The 20,388-nt window shown below is 39.9% G+C and overlaps 1 protein-coding gene across 10 annotated transcripts in view; it reads right to left on the bottom strand.

The window, feature by feature from the left end:
* The window catches only part of Synrg (synergin gamma), a 78,789-nt gene extending 62,438 nt beyond the window's left edge, over positions 1-16,351 (bottom strand). For 6 of the 10 annotated variants that reach the window (XM_023703116.1, XM_023703117.1, XM_023703119.1 and 3 more), the window contains exons 1-3: positions 16,212-16,351; positions 8,828-8,868; positions 2,725-2,846 (exon numbers count right to left, since the gene is read on the bottom strand). In XM_023703116.1, the coding sequence (XP_023558884.1) occupies positions 2,725-2,846; positions 8,828-8,868; positions 16,212-16,285 (237 nt within the window). In that variant the 5' untranslated portion in view covers positions 16,286-16,351. Of the gene's footprint in view, positions 1-2,724; positions 2,847-8,827; positions 8,869-16,053; positions 16,132-16,211 lie in introns of those variants that run through there. The other 4 variants (XM_004642996.2, XM_004642997.2, XM_004642998.2 and 1 more) reach the window with 2 other exon arrangements.
* Positions 16,352-20,388: the final 4,037 nt, after the last annotated feature.

Below are 20,388 nucleotides of genomic sequence, written 5' to 3'. Positions count from 1 at the left end.
AAAAAAAAAAAAAAAAAAAAAAAGGTTTCCCTTTATAATTATTTTCTGTTTTTCTCATAGCTTTTAAGATTTCATTATTGTGTTAGATTTCTCTATTTTACTTGTGATATAGAATGAAGTGTGTTTGTTTTTTTCCACTTATGGTTATCTAAGGTATTAAATGCCTAATTTGTATGTTAAATTGCTTCTGCATGTCTGGGAAGCTTTCTGCTATCACTTCTGTAAATAGGTTTTCTACATTCTATTGCTATTTTAAGCACTAAATTTTGGAATTACTAGACAACAACAGATAACTAAATATAATCATGCTTGGATTTATTTGGTTTCCTGAATCTGTGGATCAATGTCTTTCAACAGTTGAGGAAACTTCTCTGCCATTATGTCTTCTAATTTACTTTCCTCCCTTTTTCTAAAATTCTTTTTTTAAAGTTTATTTATTTTCTGTATTTAGGACAGGGTCTACAGGGTCTCACTACATAGACTGGACTCATAGTGATTCTCTTGTTTTCAGCCTCCCAAGTGCTGGGATTACAGGCATGTGCCACTATGCCCAGTCTCAATCCCTGTCTCAGCGTACCCTGTGGGCAGGGCCAGCACTGCACACTGGGGATCGAACCCAGGCTGCTGTGCTCTGCCTAAGCAGATGCTTTAGTCCGCTGAACTATCAGGCCAGCCTTTCTTTCTAAAATTCTAACTAAATAGTTATTAGGCTTCCTCATTATATCTTCAAAATCTCACCTATACCTGGGCGTTGTGGTACATGCCTATAATTCTAGCACTCTGAGAGACTGAGGCAAGAGGATCTTAAATTCAAGGGAAGCCTGGACAACTTAGCAACAATTGTCCTCAAAAAGTGGTGCAGGGCTGGCCAGTTAGCTCAGTGGACTAAAGGACCTGCTTAGGCAGAGCACAGTGGCTGGGATTTGATCTCCTGGCATGCCATGCCAGCCCCACCCCCAGGGTGCACTGAGACAGGAACTGAGACTAGGTGTGATGGCACGCGCCTGTAATCCCAGCACTTTGGAGGCTGAAAAAGGAGGATCACTAGAATCCGATCTACATAGTGAGACCCTGTACTAAATACAATAAAAAAAAAAAAAAAAGTGGGAGAGGCCAGGAATGTAGATGCAGCTCAGTGCCAAGATCCTGGGTCCAAGTCCCAGTACTGCAAACAAAACAAAAATACTATATTTTTCCCTTTTCATTTTGTTTGCATTCTAGACAGTGTTACCTGACCTAACTTCAGCTAACTAATTGTTTAGCCAGTTCTAATCTATTAAACCATCCATAAATTATATTATTATTATTTTTTTGTACTGGAGATTAAACCCAGGGCCCCTATACGGAGCCATCCCACCTCCACCTCATGAAATAAGAGTCTCATGAAGTTTGCTTCACTGCCTAGGCTGGTTCCAAACTTGTAAACCTCTTACTTCAGCCTTCCAGAGTGCTGGAATTATAAGAAGATTTCTTTTGGAAGGTTACTTTCAGTTTTGAATCTGCTTACATCTGCTATATCACTTTTTAATACCTTTAAGTACTCTGGCCAATTTTTATTTTTCCCTTTATTTCTGATTTATGAAAAATGTAACTCCATAGTCTATGCTGCTAATTCTTTTTTTTTTTTGGCAGAACTGGGGATTGAACTCAGGCCCTCGCACTTGCCAGGCAAGCATTTATTCTACTGAGCCATCCTCCCAGCCCCTTTATTGCTAATTCCAATAACTTACATTTTACCTACATGCCTGAATTACGGTAGTCTCTCGCTATTATTTCACGGTTTGACTTTCATGAACTCACTGTTTTGCTAGTTTTCAAAAAATATTAATCTAAATTATTTATTGTGGATTTTTCACTATATCATGCAATTTTGCAGTACCACATAATATATGTATACTGTTAAAATTACATAGGTTTATAGGTTTAGAAAATGGTTAAGAATATAAGAAGTGCCTTTAAAAGTGTGGAAAGGGCCAGGGAGGTGGCTCAGTAGGATAAGCGCTTCCCTGACAAGCACAAGGACCTGAGTTGAAATCCCTGGTCCTGCAAAAAAAAAAAAAAAAAAAAGTGTGGGAAAGATTTGTGAGAGTGTGGGAAGGGTTTATAAGGCCTTAAAGGATAAATACTAAAATAAATATAACGTCACTACTTCGCTGATTTTCACTTATTGCAGAAATTCTGAAACATTACCTCCACAATAAGTGAGGGACCACCTTACTACATTTGATCTCCATATTGGGCAAAAAAAAAAAAAAAGCTGGGGACTATGGCACATGCCTGTTGCCCCACCTACTTGGGAGACTGAGGTAGGAGAATCATTTAAGCATAGGAGTTCAGGAGCTGGGAGATAAATCAGTGGTCTAAGTGCCTGCCTGGCAAGTGCAAGGACCCAGGTTCAATCCCTGGTACTGCATGGCCCAGGACCCCAGGTGCACTATGCCAGCCACTGAAACTGGGTATGGTGATGCATGTCTGTAATCCTAGTGCTGAAGAGTCTGAGACAGGAGGATCACTGAGTCTGAGCTGTGTAGGAAGACCCTGCACCTAATAAGTGAGTAAATAAAAGGTTTAAAAAACAAACAAAAAACCCCACAGGAGTTCAAAGCCACCCTGGGCAATATAACAAGATGCCATCTCTAAATACGCAAATAACACAAGTCTGGGTATGCAGACATCTAATGACAAACAACACACATATAAAGAATCAACCATAAAGGCAATTACCTGCATAGCAATTGGACCTTGGGACATTTGAGAGCTGTAATTCATTCCCATCATGCCTTGCATATTAGGTTGCATGACAGAAACCATAGGAAATCCTTGTTGCTGCATTGGCATCAGGCCAGCTAGAAAACATGAAGGCAGTATAAAAATCAGTATCAAAAAATAACAATAACAATCAGTATCAAGTCAATTTACAGAAACCAAACTGCACAGGAAATACTTCAAAGATTCAACAACTGTGATCTCATCATATTAAAGTCTTTGCACATCAAGAAAAATCACCAAAAAAAAAGAAGAAAGAAAAAGAAAAAGAAAAAGAAAAAATCACCAACAGAGTGAAATGAACAACCACAAAACGGGAAAAAACATTTAGCCAACTGTCCCTTAGATCAACTTCTATCTAGAACATGTAAATAATTAAGAAAATTCAGGCCCTCAAAATTTAAAGACCCAATTTAAAAAATGGGCTTCTGAGATGAATACATACTTGTCAGATTAAGAAATATAAATGGCAAATAAATACATAAAAAAATGTTCAATAGCATTCAGGAAATGCAAATTAAAACAACACTGAGAGTCCATCTCACCCCAGAAAGAATGGCTATTATCAAGAAGTCAACCAATAACAAATGCTGGTGGAGGTGTGCAGGAGAAACTGTTCTCCACTGTTGGTGGGAATGCAGACTGGGACAACCGCTGTGGAAATTAGTGTGGAGATTCCTAAAAAAACTCAGAGTAGAGGTTCCATTTGACCCAGTTACTCTCAGAAGAAATGAAAACATCATACCACAGTGATATATGCGCACCCATGTTTATAGCAGCACAATTTGTAATAGCTAAATCTTAGAAACAACCCAAATGCCCATCAATGGAGGAATGGATAAAAAAGATAGCATATTTTTATACAATGGAGTATTACTCAGCTATAAAGATAAACTCAAAGTTTTTATAGGTAAATAGATGCAATTAGAGACTGTCCTCATAAATGAAATAAAACAGAATCACATATGTAGATACCATATTGTTTTCCTAGCATAAGAAACTTAAAAGTGTAAATAAGATCCAAAAGGTACAATAGATAGAATAAAAGGAAAAGTAACTCAAAAGGAAAAAACAACTGGGATGGGGGAAGAGAGAAAAAAAGGAAGGGGGAAAAAAGATATGTACATATTCACAAGATAGCTAAGATAACTGTACTACTAATTTCTATTAGCTCATTGAAAGGAAAAGTTAGTGCTTATATTGTTGGGTCAATTTTGTGTGCCTGTATCTGGTAATCTGAGCAACTACTTTTTTTTTTTTTTTCTTTTACGTATTTAGTACAGATCTCACTACACCAGCTTGGACTCAGACTCATAGTTCTCCTGTTTTCAGCCTCCTTAGTGCTGGGATTACAAGCACATACCACCATACCTGGTCTCAGTGGAGTGCTCAGCGCACCTGGGGGCAGGGCAGGCGTCGCATGTGGTGCCCAGGATCAAGCCTCAGTCCCTACGCTGGCCTACGCAGGTGCTTAGTCTGCTGAGCTATCTCACTGGCCCTACCTGAGCAACTACTTTAAATATAACAATATGCAATATACTAACCATTGCTAATTTCCTATCATCTTGTTTTGAAATTCTGTATTTATTGTTCTTATCTATTTAAAAAATCTGTCTGTCTATGTTTCAAAGTTTGTTTCCTTAAAAGCGTAAGTACCTAGGGGACTTGGTACTTAGACTGAGCACACTGGGTAGAAAATTAGATTCCTGATGAGACAGAGATAAATTCCAACTTTATCTTTACTTAGCTGTACTATCTCAGAGAAGCTGCAAAAACTCCACTGTAAAAAGAAGACAGTATCTGTTTTAAAGAATTTATACGCAAATTAAAAATGAGTGGAATGGTTTAATTCTGGTATTTTGCCTTCAAGTTGGCTCCCAAAGATCTCTGCCCCCTAGTATTCATATACTTGTGCCATTCCCTTGCACCATGAACCAGGATAATCAACAAAATACTGTGGAAATCACAGCACTTGCTCTGGGAAAGGCACATCTGTGGCATGATGGCTCCCCCGCTGCCCTCTGGAGAACCCATGCGGTAAGGAAGTGAGGCCTCCTGCCAAACGCAGCATGGCTTTGCCATCTACGTGAATAAGCCATGTTGGCAGCAGAACCTGTCGTCCTGTGAAGTCTTCAGATGACTTAAGTTCTTCTGGATGACACCTTTACTGCAACCTCATGAGAGGCCTTGAGCAAGAGCCATCTAGAGGCCACTCTGATTCCTCACTCACAGGCACAGTTTGATATAATGTTTACTTTTTTTTTTTTTTTTAATGCTTACTTTTTGAAAATTTGGAGAGAATTTTCATGGACAGCAGATAACAGTTAAGCACATGCACTCTGGAACCAACCAGAAGTGCTACTTCCTAGCTTTGGACCTTGGGCAATTGGCTTAGCTTAGCTTTCTATACCTTGCTTTCTCATCTGTAAAACTGTTTAAAATTCAGTATGTCAAGGAAATGCTATTTTTCTTCTAAGATGAACAGTATACCTTGGCATATAGATGCAATGACAAAAAAACTATCCATAAAGTATGACTTAGACTAGTATTTTCCAAACTTTGCCAATAAAATGCTATATTCTCAAGAACAGAGGAGAATAAATATAGAACATTTGTTTGAGGATTTAATAAACACTAATGCCTAACATATGTAAGGTACAGTTCCATATGCTTGGTATATGACACTGAATAAAACAAAATCACTACCTAGATTGAGCACGCATGTTACAGTATTCTAATTTTGTATTTTATCACGTTCCAGTCCTGTTGGTACTAGAACTAAAAATTTTTTTTTAGCCAAGTGTAAATAATATTTAGAAAGTATACAACATTTATCTTGAGGTTTTGTTCATTTTCTAGGTTACTTATACCTAGCTTAATTTCAGAAGCATTAATTTTGAATGCTAGCTACTAAGACAGGCGACTTATTCATTCAATTATTATTTAGGTATTTGAGAGTCTACTCCAATTTGGGCACTGTCGTAAAAAAATGCAGCAGTGAACAAAATCAGATATTTGTCCTTATGAAATCTACATTACAACTAGAGCAGATTATTTTATTATTTATTTATAATTTTTGGTGGTACCAGGGATCAAATGGTGGTACCATTATATCATACTCAGGACTTTGCTCTTGTCAGGCAAGCACTATTCCACTGAGCTATGTCCCAGGCCCTGGAGCAGATAATTTTAAAAAAACAAGCAGAGCATGGTCGCCCCTGACCGCAACCTCTGGGAGGCCGAGGCAGGCGGAATATAAACTGAGTCTTGCCTGGGCAACTTGGCAAGACCCTGTCTCAAAATAAAAAATAAAAAGGGTTGGGGATGCAGCTCAGTATGAAGGCCCTAGGTTCCATTCCTAGTACTGTAAAAATAAAAATAAAAATCTTAAAAAGTACATCAGGTAATGGTTAAGAACTAGGAAAAAGAGACTAGGTGTGGTGGTACGTACCTGTAATCCCAGCTCTTGGGAGGCTGTAAACAGGCGGATCACTATGAGTCCAGTCTACTAGTGAGACCCTGAACACCCTGTAGACCCTTCCCTAAAAATACAAAAGAACTAGGGAAAAAACTCAAGTAAGGGGGAAAAGGAGACTCAGAAAATGGAATGGTTGTTCTTTTATAAGGATAGTCAGACAAGGTCTCTCCAACAGGGTAGCATTTGAGCACAGACCTGAAGGAACATAACAAATCATGCAGCTATTAGAAGATATTTCAGAGAGGGAAGCATCAAATGCAAAGACCTTGAGGTGTTATGGAGAAGTGAAATGAGCAGATTAAATAGAGCCACATAAGATGTTTTTCTTCATGTCCTTGGGACCTGCAGGTTTATTCATTTTAATTAATTTAATTTTTGAATAGGTAATGTGGGTAATTGGTATGCTATTTAAGTGCATAAAAGTGTTTGTAGTGAGGCTGGGTGCTGGCCCTACATTCCCAGCTACTTGGGAGGTGTGTGCAGGAGGATCAAAAGCTTGAGGTCAGCTTGGGGATCTTAGCAAATTTTTTAAAAAATTGTTTTATAAGGGCTGGGGGGGAAACAGTGCTGGGGGAACTTGCTGACCATGTGTGAAATTCTGGGTTTAAGCCCCAGTATCACAAAAAAGAGGTGCATAAGGTGAAAAATACATCTTTTCTTTCCTGTCTTCTATTCAAGTACTCATGATTTTAGGCCACCCCTGAGGTTGGTGTCTTGCATATGCTTGTAGAAACGATCTGTGCATAATCTATTCATTTATATTTTTGTGTATTTGTTACAGAGTCTCACTACACAGCTCAGACTTGCAGTGATCCTCCTGATTTCAGCCTCTGTGGTGCTAGGATTATAGGCATGTGCCACTATGCCTGGTCTCCGTGGCAGCTTGTGGTGCTGAGGATAGAACCCTGGTTCCTGCACTTGCATAAGCAGGAGCTTAGTACTTAGTCCACTGAGCTATCTCATCGGCCCTCTGTGCATAATTTAAAGCCTTCAAATGATCAAAAAGTGGGGACTGGGGAGATGGCTCAGTAGAATGAGCGCTTCCCTGGCAAGCACAAGGGCCTGAGTTCAATCCCTGGTTCTGGAAAAAAAAAAAGATCAAAAAGTCTATCCTAACATACTTATTTTTTTAAATCTCCAAAAACAATTCCAAAGTCCAAAAGAGAAGATACTGGCTAACCTTTGGGATTTCTTGTTGAATTTTTTGCCCCAAAGGTATATTTTTACTTAGAAGAGTCTAAAAATGCAAAATAATTATCTACACCTGATATAACTCTGTAATACCTTCTCAAAGAACAAAAGATCTCTAGCCATTTGCTCTAAACCTGGGACACATGTAATTACAGAGAGCTTAAATAATGCATAAATGTGAACACAATGAAAAGAATACAACTGATCCTCGGAAAAATTTACCTGAAACTCAACCTCTATCACTGATTATAAATGGAGACAGTCAGGAAGAGCTACTGACCACCTGCTACTGAGCCGCTCTTTATCTTTCATCACTGTCGGTAACCTTGGAGTCTGTTTCTCTAATAAGGCTGCCATACCCCTGGCTCTGTGAGAAGGGCCAGTTTCCAGAAGCAGCTTGGACTGGGGGTTAGGGGGAAGGATATGCTGGAGAGGACAAAGTGAGCAGAGAAGCAAGAGAAGGGTAACACAGTCCTCAGTCTTTCTGAGTGTTGTGTTACAGTTGCCTGAGGCATGAGTCAAGATTACAGCTCGTTACTGTTTTCTTGAAGCCACAGCTAGAACTGCTATTGTTGGGCCTTGGCTCTAAACCCAAAGGGGCACACTTGGTGGAGAAATTTTAAGAATGAAAGACTTAAATACTTTAATTCAGAATATGTCATCTCTTTTATTTACAAGAATTAAAAAGAACACATTTATGAGATCATATTGCATAAGAAAATATGGCAGTGTAAACTAACTAGAGAAGTTTATTTATTAAACGAACATCTACAGGAAGCTATTATGTTCTACCAATATGACGGGTGCTGGAGATACTGATCAGCATGAACATATTTGGCTCCTGCTTTATGGCACTAACAATTTAGGAGAAGAGTAAACAAAAAGCCTGTAATCCCAGCACTTGGGAGGCTGAGGCAGGAGGATTGCTGAGAGTTTTGAGGCCAGCATGAGCTACATAGTGAGTTCAAGACTATCCAGAACTACAAGATGAGACCCTGTCTTAAAAAAAGAAAACAAAAACAAACAAAAAAAGATTACAGAAAAATTTTACTCTATTTGGCATCAAGAGAACTTATTATTACTATTATTATTTTTGTATTTAGTACAGGGTCTACACAGATTGGACTCATAGTGATCCTCCTGTTTTCAGTCTCCCAAGTGCTAGGATTATAGGTGTGCACCGCCACACCCAATCTCATTCCATCTCAGCCTGCCCTGGGGGCGGGGGCGGCACAGCACCCCAGAAATCAAACCCTGGTCCCTGAGTCTGCCTAAATTTGCACATTAATCCGCTGAGCTATCTGGTGAGCCCAGAACTTACTATTTACCCACTTAATCAGTAAGTTCAGAAATACTGAAAAACAAAAGTTCACAATTTAAGCTTTCACATACCTTGAGAAGGTCTTATTGTACCTGCAACTGGAAACATGAAGCTGAAAACAGAATAAAAACATATCATGATGTTCCTATATACAAAGATTTCAAACAAAATATGATTTGTTACATGAATGAAAGAATCATAGACAAGTCTGGTGTCTGTTCAGCAGTACAATACTGAACCGCCCAAAACTAATGCATTAAATATCCAGAGGCTGCATACAACATCAGGTTACAACTTGTCTACCCATAAAATGGCAGCCAGCTTCCATTCAGTGAACATGTACTGAGTACTACTCAAAAAGGACTGAACTCTTCCTCTGAGCAGCCTGAGGTGACCTGTGAAAATGGTTCGCTACTCTCTCTACCCAGAAAAACCCACAGAATCATGCAAATCAAAAGGCTTAAATCTTTGCATTCACTTTAAGAACACGCAAGGAACTGCACAGGCCATCAAGGGTATGCATATCTGCAAGGCCACCAAGTATCTCAAGGATGTCACATTAAAGAAGCAATGTGTGCCATTCCGGCGTTACAATGGTGGAGTTGGTAGGTGTGCCCAGGCCAAACAGTGGGGCTGGACACAGGGTTGGTGGCCCAAAAAGAGTGCTGAATTTCTGCTGCACATGCTTAACATGCAGGGAGTAATGCTGAACTTAAGGGTTTAGATGTAGATTCTCTGGTTATGAACATATCCAAGTGAACGAAAGACCCAAGATGCGCCGCTGTACTTATAGAGCTCATGGCGGGATTAGCTGAAACATGAGCTCCTCCTGCCACACTGAGATGGTCCTTACTGAAAAGGAACAAATTGTTTCCAAACCAGAGGAGGAAGCTGCACAGAAGAAAAAGATATCCCAGAAGAAACTGAAGAAACAAAAACTTATGGAACAGGCATAAATTAAGCATAAAATAAATGTAAATAAAGTTAGAAAAAAAAGACTGAAACAGGTCATAATTCTGAAGACAAAGATGCAACCATGCCATCACACCACAGGATACATATACCAACTGCTTTAAGTGAAGTCCAAAATGCTAACAGAGATGAAGAGAGAGAGACTAACTCAAATGGGTTACATTTCTGGAACTTTCATGGAAGTAACAGTTAAGCTGAATTTTAAAGGAGATGAGAGACACACTACATAGTTTGGGCAAAAGCTCTAAGGTCAGAGATGGAGGAATACTCAGCAACTGTAAGATACAGAATGAAAAAGCAACCAGATTGAAAAGGGCCTTTAAAATGTTTTATTTTGGCCAGGAACGGTGGCACAAGCCTATAGTCCCAGCACTCGGGAGGCTGAGGCAGAAGGACTGTCATGATTTTGAGGCTAGCCTGGGTTACACAGTGAATTCAAGGCCAGTGAACTATACTGCCACACCCCATATCAAAAAAAATTCATTTAAATATTTTTTAAGTCATCAATTCAATGGCATTAAGGATACTTACAAAACTGTGCAACTAGTACCACTAACCACTTCCACAACTCTAATTCCAACAGAAACTCTGTATCCACTAAACAATGAAGCCCCATTAGTCCATCCTCCCATCCCCAGCACCTGGTAAACACTGTTTCACTTGTCTCTATAAATTTGTCTGCTACAGATACCGGCTGTAAATTGAACCAGACCATACTTACCATTTTATATCTGCTTTGTTTCTCTTAGAGAAATATTTTCAAAGTTCATCTATATTGTAGCATGCATTAAAATTCCTGTTTCTTATGATTAATACCCCATTTTAGGGTACAGATTTGTTTACCCATTCACCTTCTGCCTAATGCTGGGGCACTTTTTGCCCTTTGGTGGGCGTGACTATGCCGGCATGAGAAGTGGCCTATGAGTATCTGAGCTCTCAGTTCCTTTCGGATACATAGCTAAGGCTGTCAGGTCATACAGTACCTTTATGTGTACTCTTTGAGAAGCTGCTGAACTGTTTTCCACAGTGGCTGCACCATTTTCCCTTCCACTGGCAACACACTGGGTCCGATCTTCCCACAACCTTCATAATACATATTTTCTGTTTATTTAATGAAAGCCATCCATGTGGGTGTGCAGTGGTAGCTCATTACTGTTTGGAGTTGATTTCCCTAATACCAGCGTTTGAGTAAAGGAATAATAAGACCAGATAGGTGCTTTAGGTTACTCCCATTAACTGTCCACGGCAGAGAAGATTTGCAAGAAAACTAGCTAAAACTACCATAATAATTTTAATAAGAGACGAAAGGGTCATAACTAAAGAACGGCTTGGGAAAAAAATGAAAGATATTTAAAAGAGTCAACAGGACTTGTTAGGAGGGTGAAGAGCAGCGAAAAAGCAGAAAAAGAGGCAAAGAATGCCCCACTCCCACCCCACCCCCAGTCCACTGGAAACAGGAACTCGTAGTGAGTAGATCTGGGCAGAAAGGTGCCGTACTGTCCCTAAGGAGCAGTACAGCAGGCAATCAGGAAAGTAAGTCAAGCTCAGGGGAAAGAACCAGATATCTAGGGAGGCACTTCCTAAAGGTTCAAAATGACTGAGCTCTGGCTGAGAAGGAAACAGCAAAGGCAAGGTGCATATCTAACAAGAAGAAACGAAGGACAACTTTAGTGAATTCTCACAGCAAAAAGTGAGAAATGGTCAGTGAGAACTGTGACCATTAATCTTGATTTGCCAATTTCTTTCTTTTTTTCTGAGTCAGGCTTTTAAGCTACACAAAGGAATTTGTGAATTCATTATTAAAAACAAAGCAGAGTGTTTGAAAGGCATAAAAAGTACCTAACTGCATGGGACACTACCATCTCAGGTTTTTATTAAGAATAATGTCTCTGTTCTTTAATACAATGATGTCACGTCCCAAAAAGTACATTGTAATTACACAAACTCTTGAAGTGAGGCATAAGTGTGTGTATAATAAGTAGAAATGAAAGGCCAAATTAACCAAGTTAATTTCCCAGTATACAGTGACAACTCAGGAGGAAATGTGAAGTTGTGGGATTCTTAAATCACAATAAAACTCTGGGCTGCAGTTGTTCAGTATCTCCACAGATAAGAACTTGAAAAGGAATAATAGCTGTGTCTAAATACAAACCTGAGTCTATATTGTACATTTTTAATATAACCATTTTCCATAACCTGTCTAGATTGGTAACACATGCTGGTAAGTGTTCTTGGTGGGTCGTGGAGGCATGATCTTGGGTACTACATATAGTCCCTCGCTAGCCCACTGCTCTCTGGCACTGTTTCCTGCTCTGGTCCCTGGCCACCATGAAGCCAGCTTAATATGACTGAGTCCCCCCAAACTGTGAGCTAAATTATACCTTTCCACCTTCAGTTGTAAATGCCAGGTGTCTAGCAATGAGAAAGCTAGTACAAGAACTAAAGGAGTTGTTTCCAAGTGAGGAAGGACCCTGTTTCAAGACAAGTTGCTGGTATCTAATGCTATAGAAAAGCTGGTCAGAATGAATATCAAGAAAATCATATCTTTGAAAATAATGGTCTTTGAGTTTCAACAAAGGAAGATTACACCCATAGGAAGAAAGATTTGGGAGACAAATAACAAGATAGCAAGATATATAATTTGAAAAGGAAGAGGATTTCATTCTGTGAGATTACAGGGAAAGAAAAAGGGGATAAGTTAAGAAAATCTTTTGAATGAGAAAGGTTAATGTGGAAGTCAAGGATCTGAAAGGGGGGATGCTAGATAGTCTTTAAAGAATCTAGTGAAACCTAAGAATTATATGCCAAATTTAAATTTAAAAATGCCCTTGCATTTTTCTATTATGGAGGTCACCCTTCCTAGGAGAAAGCTAAAAACTAAATGTTAGAGTCTCTTGGCTCTAAAATGTCTTTTCTTTTAATGTCTTAATTTTTAAGAACAACTTTAAGTAGTTTATAGAGTTTAGTGAGACATCCACCTAGTTGTGTGTTAGAGCACTATACAGGGTCTGGATCACTGCTAAATTCTGCTGTGGACAACAGGCCTATACTCAGGGAAGCCAAGAGTGAACAGCTTCTGGAACTGCACACAAAATGGGATGGCTAAGTGATGCATGTGTTTTTCTTGCTTGTTTGCTTTTCCACTGGGGGGAAGGGTCTCATTGTGTGCACAGGCTGATCTTGAAGGCCTAGACTCAAGTCTTCTTCCTGCCTCAGCTTCCTGAGTGGCAGGGATATAGCTACTACACCTGGCTCTCTTTAACTGGATCAGATACATAAAACTGAAGATGAAACATAGTAGTACTTTGTTTTGAAAGACATTGTTCATACACAAAGACTGATAAATTTAGTAGCAATATAATGCATTTAATAATCAACCGGTCAGGACTTCTCAAAATCGGCCTTAAAGATTAAAATTACTAGCATGCTTCAATGGCTTAGTACAAACTAGAAACTGTAGTTCTATTTCTTTTTTTCCTCAGTGTGCTGTAAGGACTTATTTGTCTATGCGATGTCCTTTACCCTCCTGTCTGCTTTCTCCTCTGGCAAAAGAGGACACAACCTGAAAGTTTGCCGAGGTTCCAACTAAGACAACTATGTAATCAAGAATATACGCTACACATATATAAAGGTTACTAAAAAATTAAAACAAGCTGGGCAGAATAGTCACACCTGTAATCCCAGCACTATGGGAGGCTAAAACAGGATGATTCCAACTTCCAGCCCAACCTGGGCAAATCAGCAATTTGGCAAGATCCTGCCAAAAAAAAAAAAAAAAAAAAAAAAAAAAAAAAAAGAAAAAGAAAAAAAGAAAAAGGAAAAGGAAAGAAAGGGCTGAGGATGTAGCTCAATTCAAGGCACTGGGTTCAACCCCAGTACTGAAATACTGCCACCAAACAAAAACAAAATTAAGAAAACTACTGTTAAACCTAACTTAGGCAAAAACTCAGCAATCCAGATTGCCTAGTGACCCAGGTACCTTTTTTTTTTTTAATGATTCTCTGAAATGTTCTGACAACTAATATCAACAATAAAAGTCTCGTTAGTCAAGCAGCTAAGATATTGATAAGACAGCAAAAGTGGGGCAAAAAACAGCAGCAGTGACCAATAATTTGATTTTAAGGGTAGAAGATTAATTTATATATTGCTGAAGTTTCAGTATCAAAACAGACTTGGGAGCTCTATTTGTCACAAGCTCACCCTCCCCTTCATTCCTTTTTAGTCACTTTGCTACTAACCTAGATTTGCTAAGAGTCTTCACTTCTCAGGATTCCTAAATAAAGACTTCCTAATGGATCACCTCCAGATACTGTGGTTTCTAATTCATCGAATACAGTACAAGTTACGATGCACACCTACTGTTAAAACTGTGATTGGTTTTCCCACAACTGTGCCTGTAAGCTGAATTTCCTTAGTTCAACCTCAAGGTCTTCTCCAGATTGAGCAAACTTTTTTTTTAAAAAACTATTTTATATTCTCTTTATTTATTTATGTATTTGGTACAGGGTCTCACTACACAGCTTGGACTTGTAGTGATCCTCCTGTTTTCTGCCTCCCCAGTGCTAGGATTACAGGTGTGCTCCACTATACCCAGTCTTGGTGGCGGCTTGGCATGCTTGGGTTGTTTTTTGCTTGAAGTCTTACAATAAAGAGAAATATCAAATATGGCCAGTTCTATCTAGTTCACTAATTTTCTTCTTAGTTCAACAAGGAACCGGTTAAGGTCATTTCCCCAGCCCCAGTCCTGTCGTCAGAATGGGGTGCGGGATGAGGGTACTACTTGTTTCTTTTCGTTAAAATATACTTAGGCAACCCATAATGTTAGGTTCCTTACAAAATAAATTCCGCTCCTTCTATTGCTCTCTAAAAACCATAATATTCTCTTTATTGAGCATACAGCTATCAGCCTCAATGTTTCCAATATATGTAACATATTCACCATATATTTTCAAAGTAAGGGTTATTGTAACTGTTTTTCTCTCCCACATATCCTCTAGAATTTGAAAATGTTGATATTACAATTACAGGAGAAAAAATTAAATCTGTCATTCTAATTTCTATCAAAATTCAGGTCATATTTACTAAAAAACAAAACAAAACAAAAAAAACCCTATGTCCCTGGGTCAAAGAAATTAAAATACTGTAAAAATGAGAACTTCTATCAATTTCCTGTTCCTGAGGCCCTTCCCACCCAATTAAAAATAAATACAAACTTGTGCCTGGAATACCAAACTGCAAGTTTCTATTTTCCTAGAATTAGGTGCCATTATAATCATATACTTCCTTAAATTAAGGTCATTTAGGAACTTTTTTGTTTTTTTGTGGTACCAGGGATCGAACTTAGGACTTTATACTTTCCAGGCAGGTGCTTCAGCAGCTGCGCTATCCCCCCAGCCTTACTTAGGAACTTTTAGACACTGCTACCATATACAGAAAGAAACGGAAAGGTTTAATATATAATTTTCTCCAGCTAACAATTTGTGGAAAGCTAATGAAATAGTTAAAAATGGGGCCACAGACAGGTGGCTTATTTTTCTTGGCGTGTATTAAGCACAGGCAAAAGGTAGTAGCTTTAAAAATCTTCTTTTTATAGTGTTCATAAATTACTGTAAAAACAAATGAACACTGTTCTCCAATGACGTTAGGGTACTGACCATAAAGAGCTAGCTTGATCTCCAGATGCGTGTGCAGTATGTGTTGACAAGTGAGAGTAAATCTGACTAGGTCATTATAGAGGTAGGGAAAAGACTATTCGCAATAAAATATTTCCTTAAAAGACAACAAAATTTGTCAAGTTGCAAACGTTTTATCTCTTTACCACCATTCTGGGGATAAGAGCCACAGGCAGTAATTAGCTGAAATAAGAGGCAGGTTTGCTCACAGGTTAAATAGAACTCCAGAGGCTTTGTTGTAATAAATGCAAAACTCCTGTTTAGTGAATTTTCTTTGTTTTTAAATGCCTCTTTAAAGAAGGCAGACAAGTTTTAGAGTTACACAAGAGGTTCATCACAAGACAATTACTAATTCAAAGGTCCTCCAATTGTCCTGCTGTTTGTGCTGTGTTAAGACAATAAAGTAAAAGGACAGGAAGGGATGCTCTCGAAAAGGAGAAGACAAAACACACACGTACGTATCGGAAACAGTTCCTCCCGCTTTGTGCCCAGATATTTCACAGCATTCCCTGCAACGCCCCTGCTGAAGCCCAGAAGGCGCTGGAAAGGGGAGACCCCGGCGGCTCGGCTGCGGGGAGCCGGGGTTCCGCACCCGCCCACCCCGCCGCGCGACCCCGGGCCCCACCCACCCGCCCGGGTCCCCCGGGCAGTACCTTCGTCCCGCACCTCGTTCCAACGACAGGACTGGGGCTGGGGAAACGGCCGTAACCGGCGAGCACCCCTGACCTCCGCGGGGCCTGCGAACCAGGTCGGCGGCGCCTGCGGCCCGCGAGGCCCGCCGGGCTCCGCCCGCCCCCGTCCTCACACCCACCTGCCTCCGCCGGCCGCCCCCGCTCCAGGGCCCGCGGCCCCGCCGCCAGCTCCCGCTCCCGGCCGCAGCGCCATCTTCCTCAGACCGGCCGCCGCCGCGCCAGCAGCTGTCAGGCGAAGACAGCCACTTCCGGGGCAAACGCCAGGCCCCACCTCGCCGCGGCCCTGGTGACGGGGCGGGGCCGCGAGCCCACGTGAGCCCGCGCCCCGGGAACCGGTGCTCGTCACGTGACCCGGCGGTGGGGTGGAGACGCTGTGCGAGGCGGGAGCTGGGCGGGTGTGAGCCGGTGCATTGTCTGGGAGGGACCCCTGCTGAGGTTTTCTGAAAACGCGCACATCGATTTGTGCAGACGCTGAGTTCTAATTTTTAAACTGGATAGTTGGTACACAGGTGTGCTTTCATTGTTACTCATTAAGATTCAAGAATAGATGGATCCTGGGTGGACCCTTTGACAGCTTAACAGCGCCAGTTGTTGGGTACAGCGCCAGATATTTTCCTGGTACTCTGCCTTTCTTTTGGCATCCGTCTGAAGACACCAAAAAGTATTACAAACCTCCGAGGTGCACTATTCTTGGGATTGACTCTGCCATCGTGCCACTTAAGAGTATCTCAGTTTTTCCTTTTCAGCCAGGGACAAAATGGAGGTGTGCTTGGGTGGATGGGGGCACAGTTAGCCTGACCATCAGGGTGTTTCCCACCCCTCCTTCGCGCCCATCAAACTACTATCGAGAAGTGATATATAAGTGAAACCTTTTAGCTCCTAAGTAATGGTTTTCTTGGTTGAAACGGGGATTGAACTCAGACCCTTGCTCTTGCCAGGGAAGCGCTTATTCCACCGAGCCATCTCCCCAGCCCCTAATAAATTAATTGTAATTAGCTTTTTTCCCCCCTACTTTTGCTCTTCTTTATTTAGGACTTTGACGGATAAACAATTTGTAGTAAGTTATTACTTATGGGTACAAGTCGCTGGTCAGGAACTGTATGTGCATTTAAAAACTCAGGGTGCATAACATTATTGGCATTTTGCGGATTTGAAAAAAATCAATCTTAAATCAATGTTCTTTTCTCGGATCACACTATAAGCAGCAGGACCAGAACACGCACAAGTCATTTGACTCCAAAGTCCTTGCCTTTTCACTTGTACCAGCTATTGTTATTGTATGTTCTTTTAGTTGTCCGTTCATTCATTTCACCCCTCTTCTAGGTGAAATGCTGAAATTTACACAGCAGATAGTTCCAAATGGCATAAAGGAGTTTGATTTCAGAATTAATCTGTTGACAAACCTAGTTGTTATGGATTGGGTGGTCATACAGGAGAGAATACTTAAAAGAAAAAAAAAAATAGGGGACTATTTCAAAGATTGTAGAAGATGTGATCTTTGTGCCTGGAATACTTTGCTTATGGACTTCTGTGTGCGGCCCTCAATTCAGGGTGTCAGCCTTGCATATCCCGAATCTGGTTTAGACGGCTCCCCCATGATGTTTCCACAACATGGCTTACATCTAGCAGCATCTAGCACACTGTGTGTTCACTCACTTTACCTCCACTATTAATTGTAAAGGCAGCAATAGTTAAGCTTTCTATTCCTACAAAAACCTTAGGCGTTTGGTAAAGAAGTGTTGTGTGTTTACTAGAGTAGTTTCAAGCACAGTGCTAGACACTTCCTACTTGAGATATATATCATTTCAAAGATGAAAAGTTCAAGCATTAAAAAACTAATGAACTTATTTAAAGTCCCCCAACAGGCAACTAGATTGCACTATTTCCAGAATATATGCTGAACAAGGATCCTGTTTATAAGAACAAAAATCACATGTTTATAAAAACAAAAAAATCGTATGTTTATAAGATTAGCAGTTTTTGTCCCATCTAAAATATTCAAGACAGAGTGCCCGTGTTGATTCTGGGACAAAAAGTCGATTAAACCAAGTAAGTTTAATTCAAAAGCTGCTGAGGAGTTCCCTATATTATAGTATTGTGGCAGCACTGATGATCATGTCATTCTAGGGCACGGGGTCAAGTACCTTACTTGTATAAGGTGTTTTTAAATTCTTCAGTACAAAACTAGTAATTGATCAATCCTTGCTTATAGACAGTTACCTCGGTCACAGTGTGATTTAAGGGTGAAGGGCCATCAAGCTTCGGGAAAGCTAAGTTGTAAGAGGATGAAGCCAGAAGTGCACTGAGCAACATGCATTTTCTTCCTTATGCAGATTTGCCAGTTTTTGAACAAAACCATTTTGAATGCAGAGATAAGAAGGAGCATGATTAAATGTCATAGGATGAAAGGAGAGGCTGATCATAATCTTGTAGATGCAACATTATGGCCGTTACGTGCAAGCAACCTACCAAAGAAGTGTAAGGATACTTAACAGACCAAACAATTTAAAATTTTGGGGAACTTGAACTCTAAGCACAGAAGACACATCTCTGTTGTGGCTCACACCACCAAAGGCCATCAACAAATTACGAAGTATATCAGAAGCAGTAGGTTTCTGTCTGAATGCTATCCTGTTATAGTTCTTGTCCATCCAGGAAAAACAAAACAAAACAACAACAACAACAAAAAGGGAGCAAGTAATTATGTGTGAAGGGTAGGAGGGGCAATTTTAGGACTTTATTTTAAATTGTGTTCCTGTTGCTTCTCCATGGCATGTATCACACTTTCCTTCACACCTGAAGGGAAAAATCCTTAAGATTTCACCACATTGGGTGTTATTTAGAATAAGGTTTTGTTCTTCTATAAGAAGTATCTCTCTGGATTCAACCACAGAAATATCAATAAATATTATTTCCACTGCAAAGTTTTCAGCTAAATCAAAATCTGACATGATGCATTAGTAGTTTAGGATCATTTTCCAATAGTTTTATGTACTTGGACTTGATGCCAAATGTCTGGTAGCAGTGATGACAAGTCTTGGAGAACATTTATGCTGGGACCATAAAATTACATTTCTGTGAGTCTTTTTAAAAGAAGTCTGCTTTTAACTTTTGTTTTCATGAGCTATGTTCTTCTTGCTCTTCTGGCCAGTGACCTTTTTCCTGTGAAAAGGAAATAAAAGTTGAATCAGATATTCTATATATACTTCATTTTCTATAACTGAGAATTTGGTAAACACATAATGACACCTGTATGTAGAAGTATACTTGGCTCTAGGAGCACAAAAGTGTATTAAAAGATCTGACCTGCAGAACACCGCTGTTACCTAATGAGACGGCAGCCTCACAAGAAACTACATTACTATAAAGTATAAGAGATTCTGATGCTGAGTTAATAACGGACATTCACATTGATTCAGTACCAAGTATGATGTTCCATTTGAATTAAGTTGGGTAATTTTTCTAATGACTTAGGAACATTCCATTAGTTTCATTTTGTAGATGAAGGAAATGAGGAACAGAGTGGCAGATAACTTGTCAATCATCACACACCTGTAATAACTGTGACACATGAACCCCAACAGTGTGGTTGTAGAGCCTTGTGAATGGTACATGGCATTAACTATTCACTGCTCAGTGGTAACAAGAAAAATTCTTCTTTTTTTTTGGCGGAATTGGGGATTGAATTCAGGCCCTTGCACTTGCCAGGGAAGTGCTTATTCTACTGAGCCATCTCCCCGGCCAGGAAAAATTTTCAATAATGTCTGCATACTGTATTATAGCAATACAAACTTCTTTAGTATATAATAACTCATCAACTCTGCTCACCAACCCTAAGCAGCAATTTGCATTATTTATATAATTATTTCCATTGGGGGAAGGAGACATGAGAGGTGAAGTAATTGTCTAAAGTAACACAGGGAAGTATCAGAATCAGTTTTCTGATTCCAAACACAGTCCTCCCTCCCCAACTCCAACTATGACAAGTGCCTGAAGTGAAGTCCAGTCGACAACAATAATGGGAAGTGGAGCTGAAGATATGAGCATAAGAGTTATCAGCTGAGGGATATGCTGGAACTCCAGGCATGGGAAGGACCATTCAAGGAACACGCACAGTGGAGAGGCAAGCTACAATCAGGTCAGGATCAGTCTTATTATATGCTTAAAGATGATGGCCTTTAAATGTGAAGAAAATGGAAAGAAAACAAAAGCATTTTTTCCCCATAATTTTATTGAGAAACAAATAGCAATGAGACAGTTTCAAACCAAATTGGTAGGACAGTTTCAATAATTAAC

This window comes from Octodon degus, unplaced genomic scaffold (genome assembly GCF_000260255.1).
Source record: "Octodon degus isolate 3935 unplaced genomic scaffold, OctDeg1.0 scaffold00164, whole genome shotgun sequence".
Lineage (NCBI taxonomy): Eukaryota > Metazoa > Chordata > Mammalia > Rodentia > Octodontidae > Octodon > Octodon degus.
This window is presented reverse-complemented; position numbering and strand designations above follow the sequence as displayed.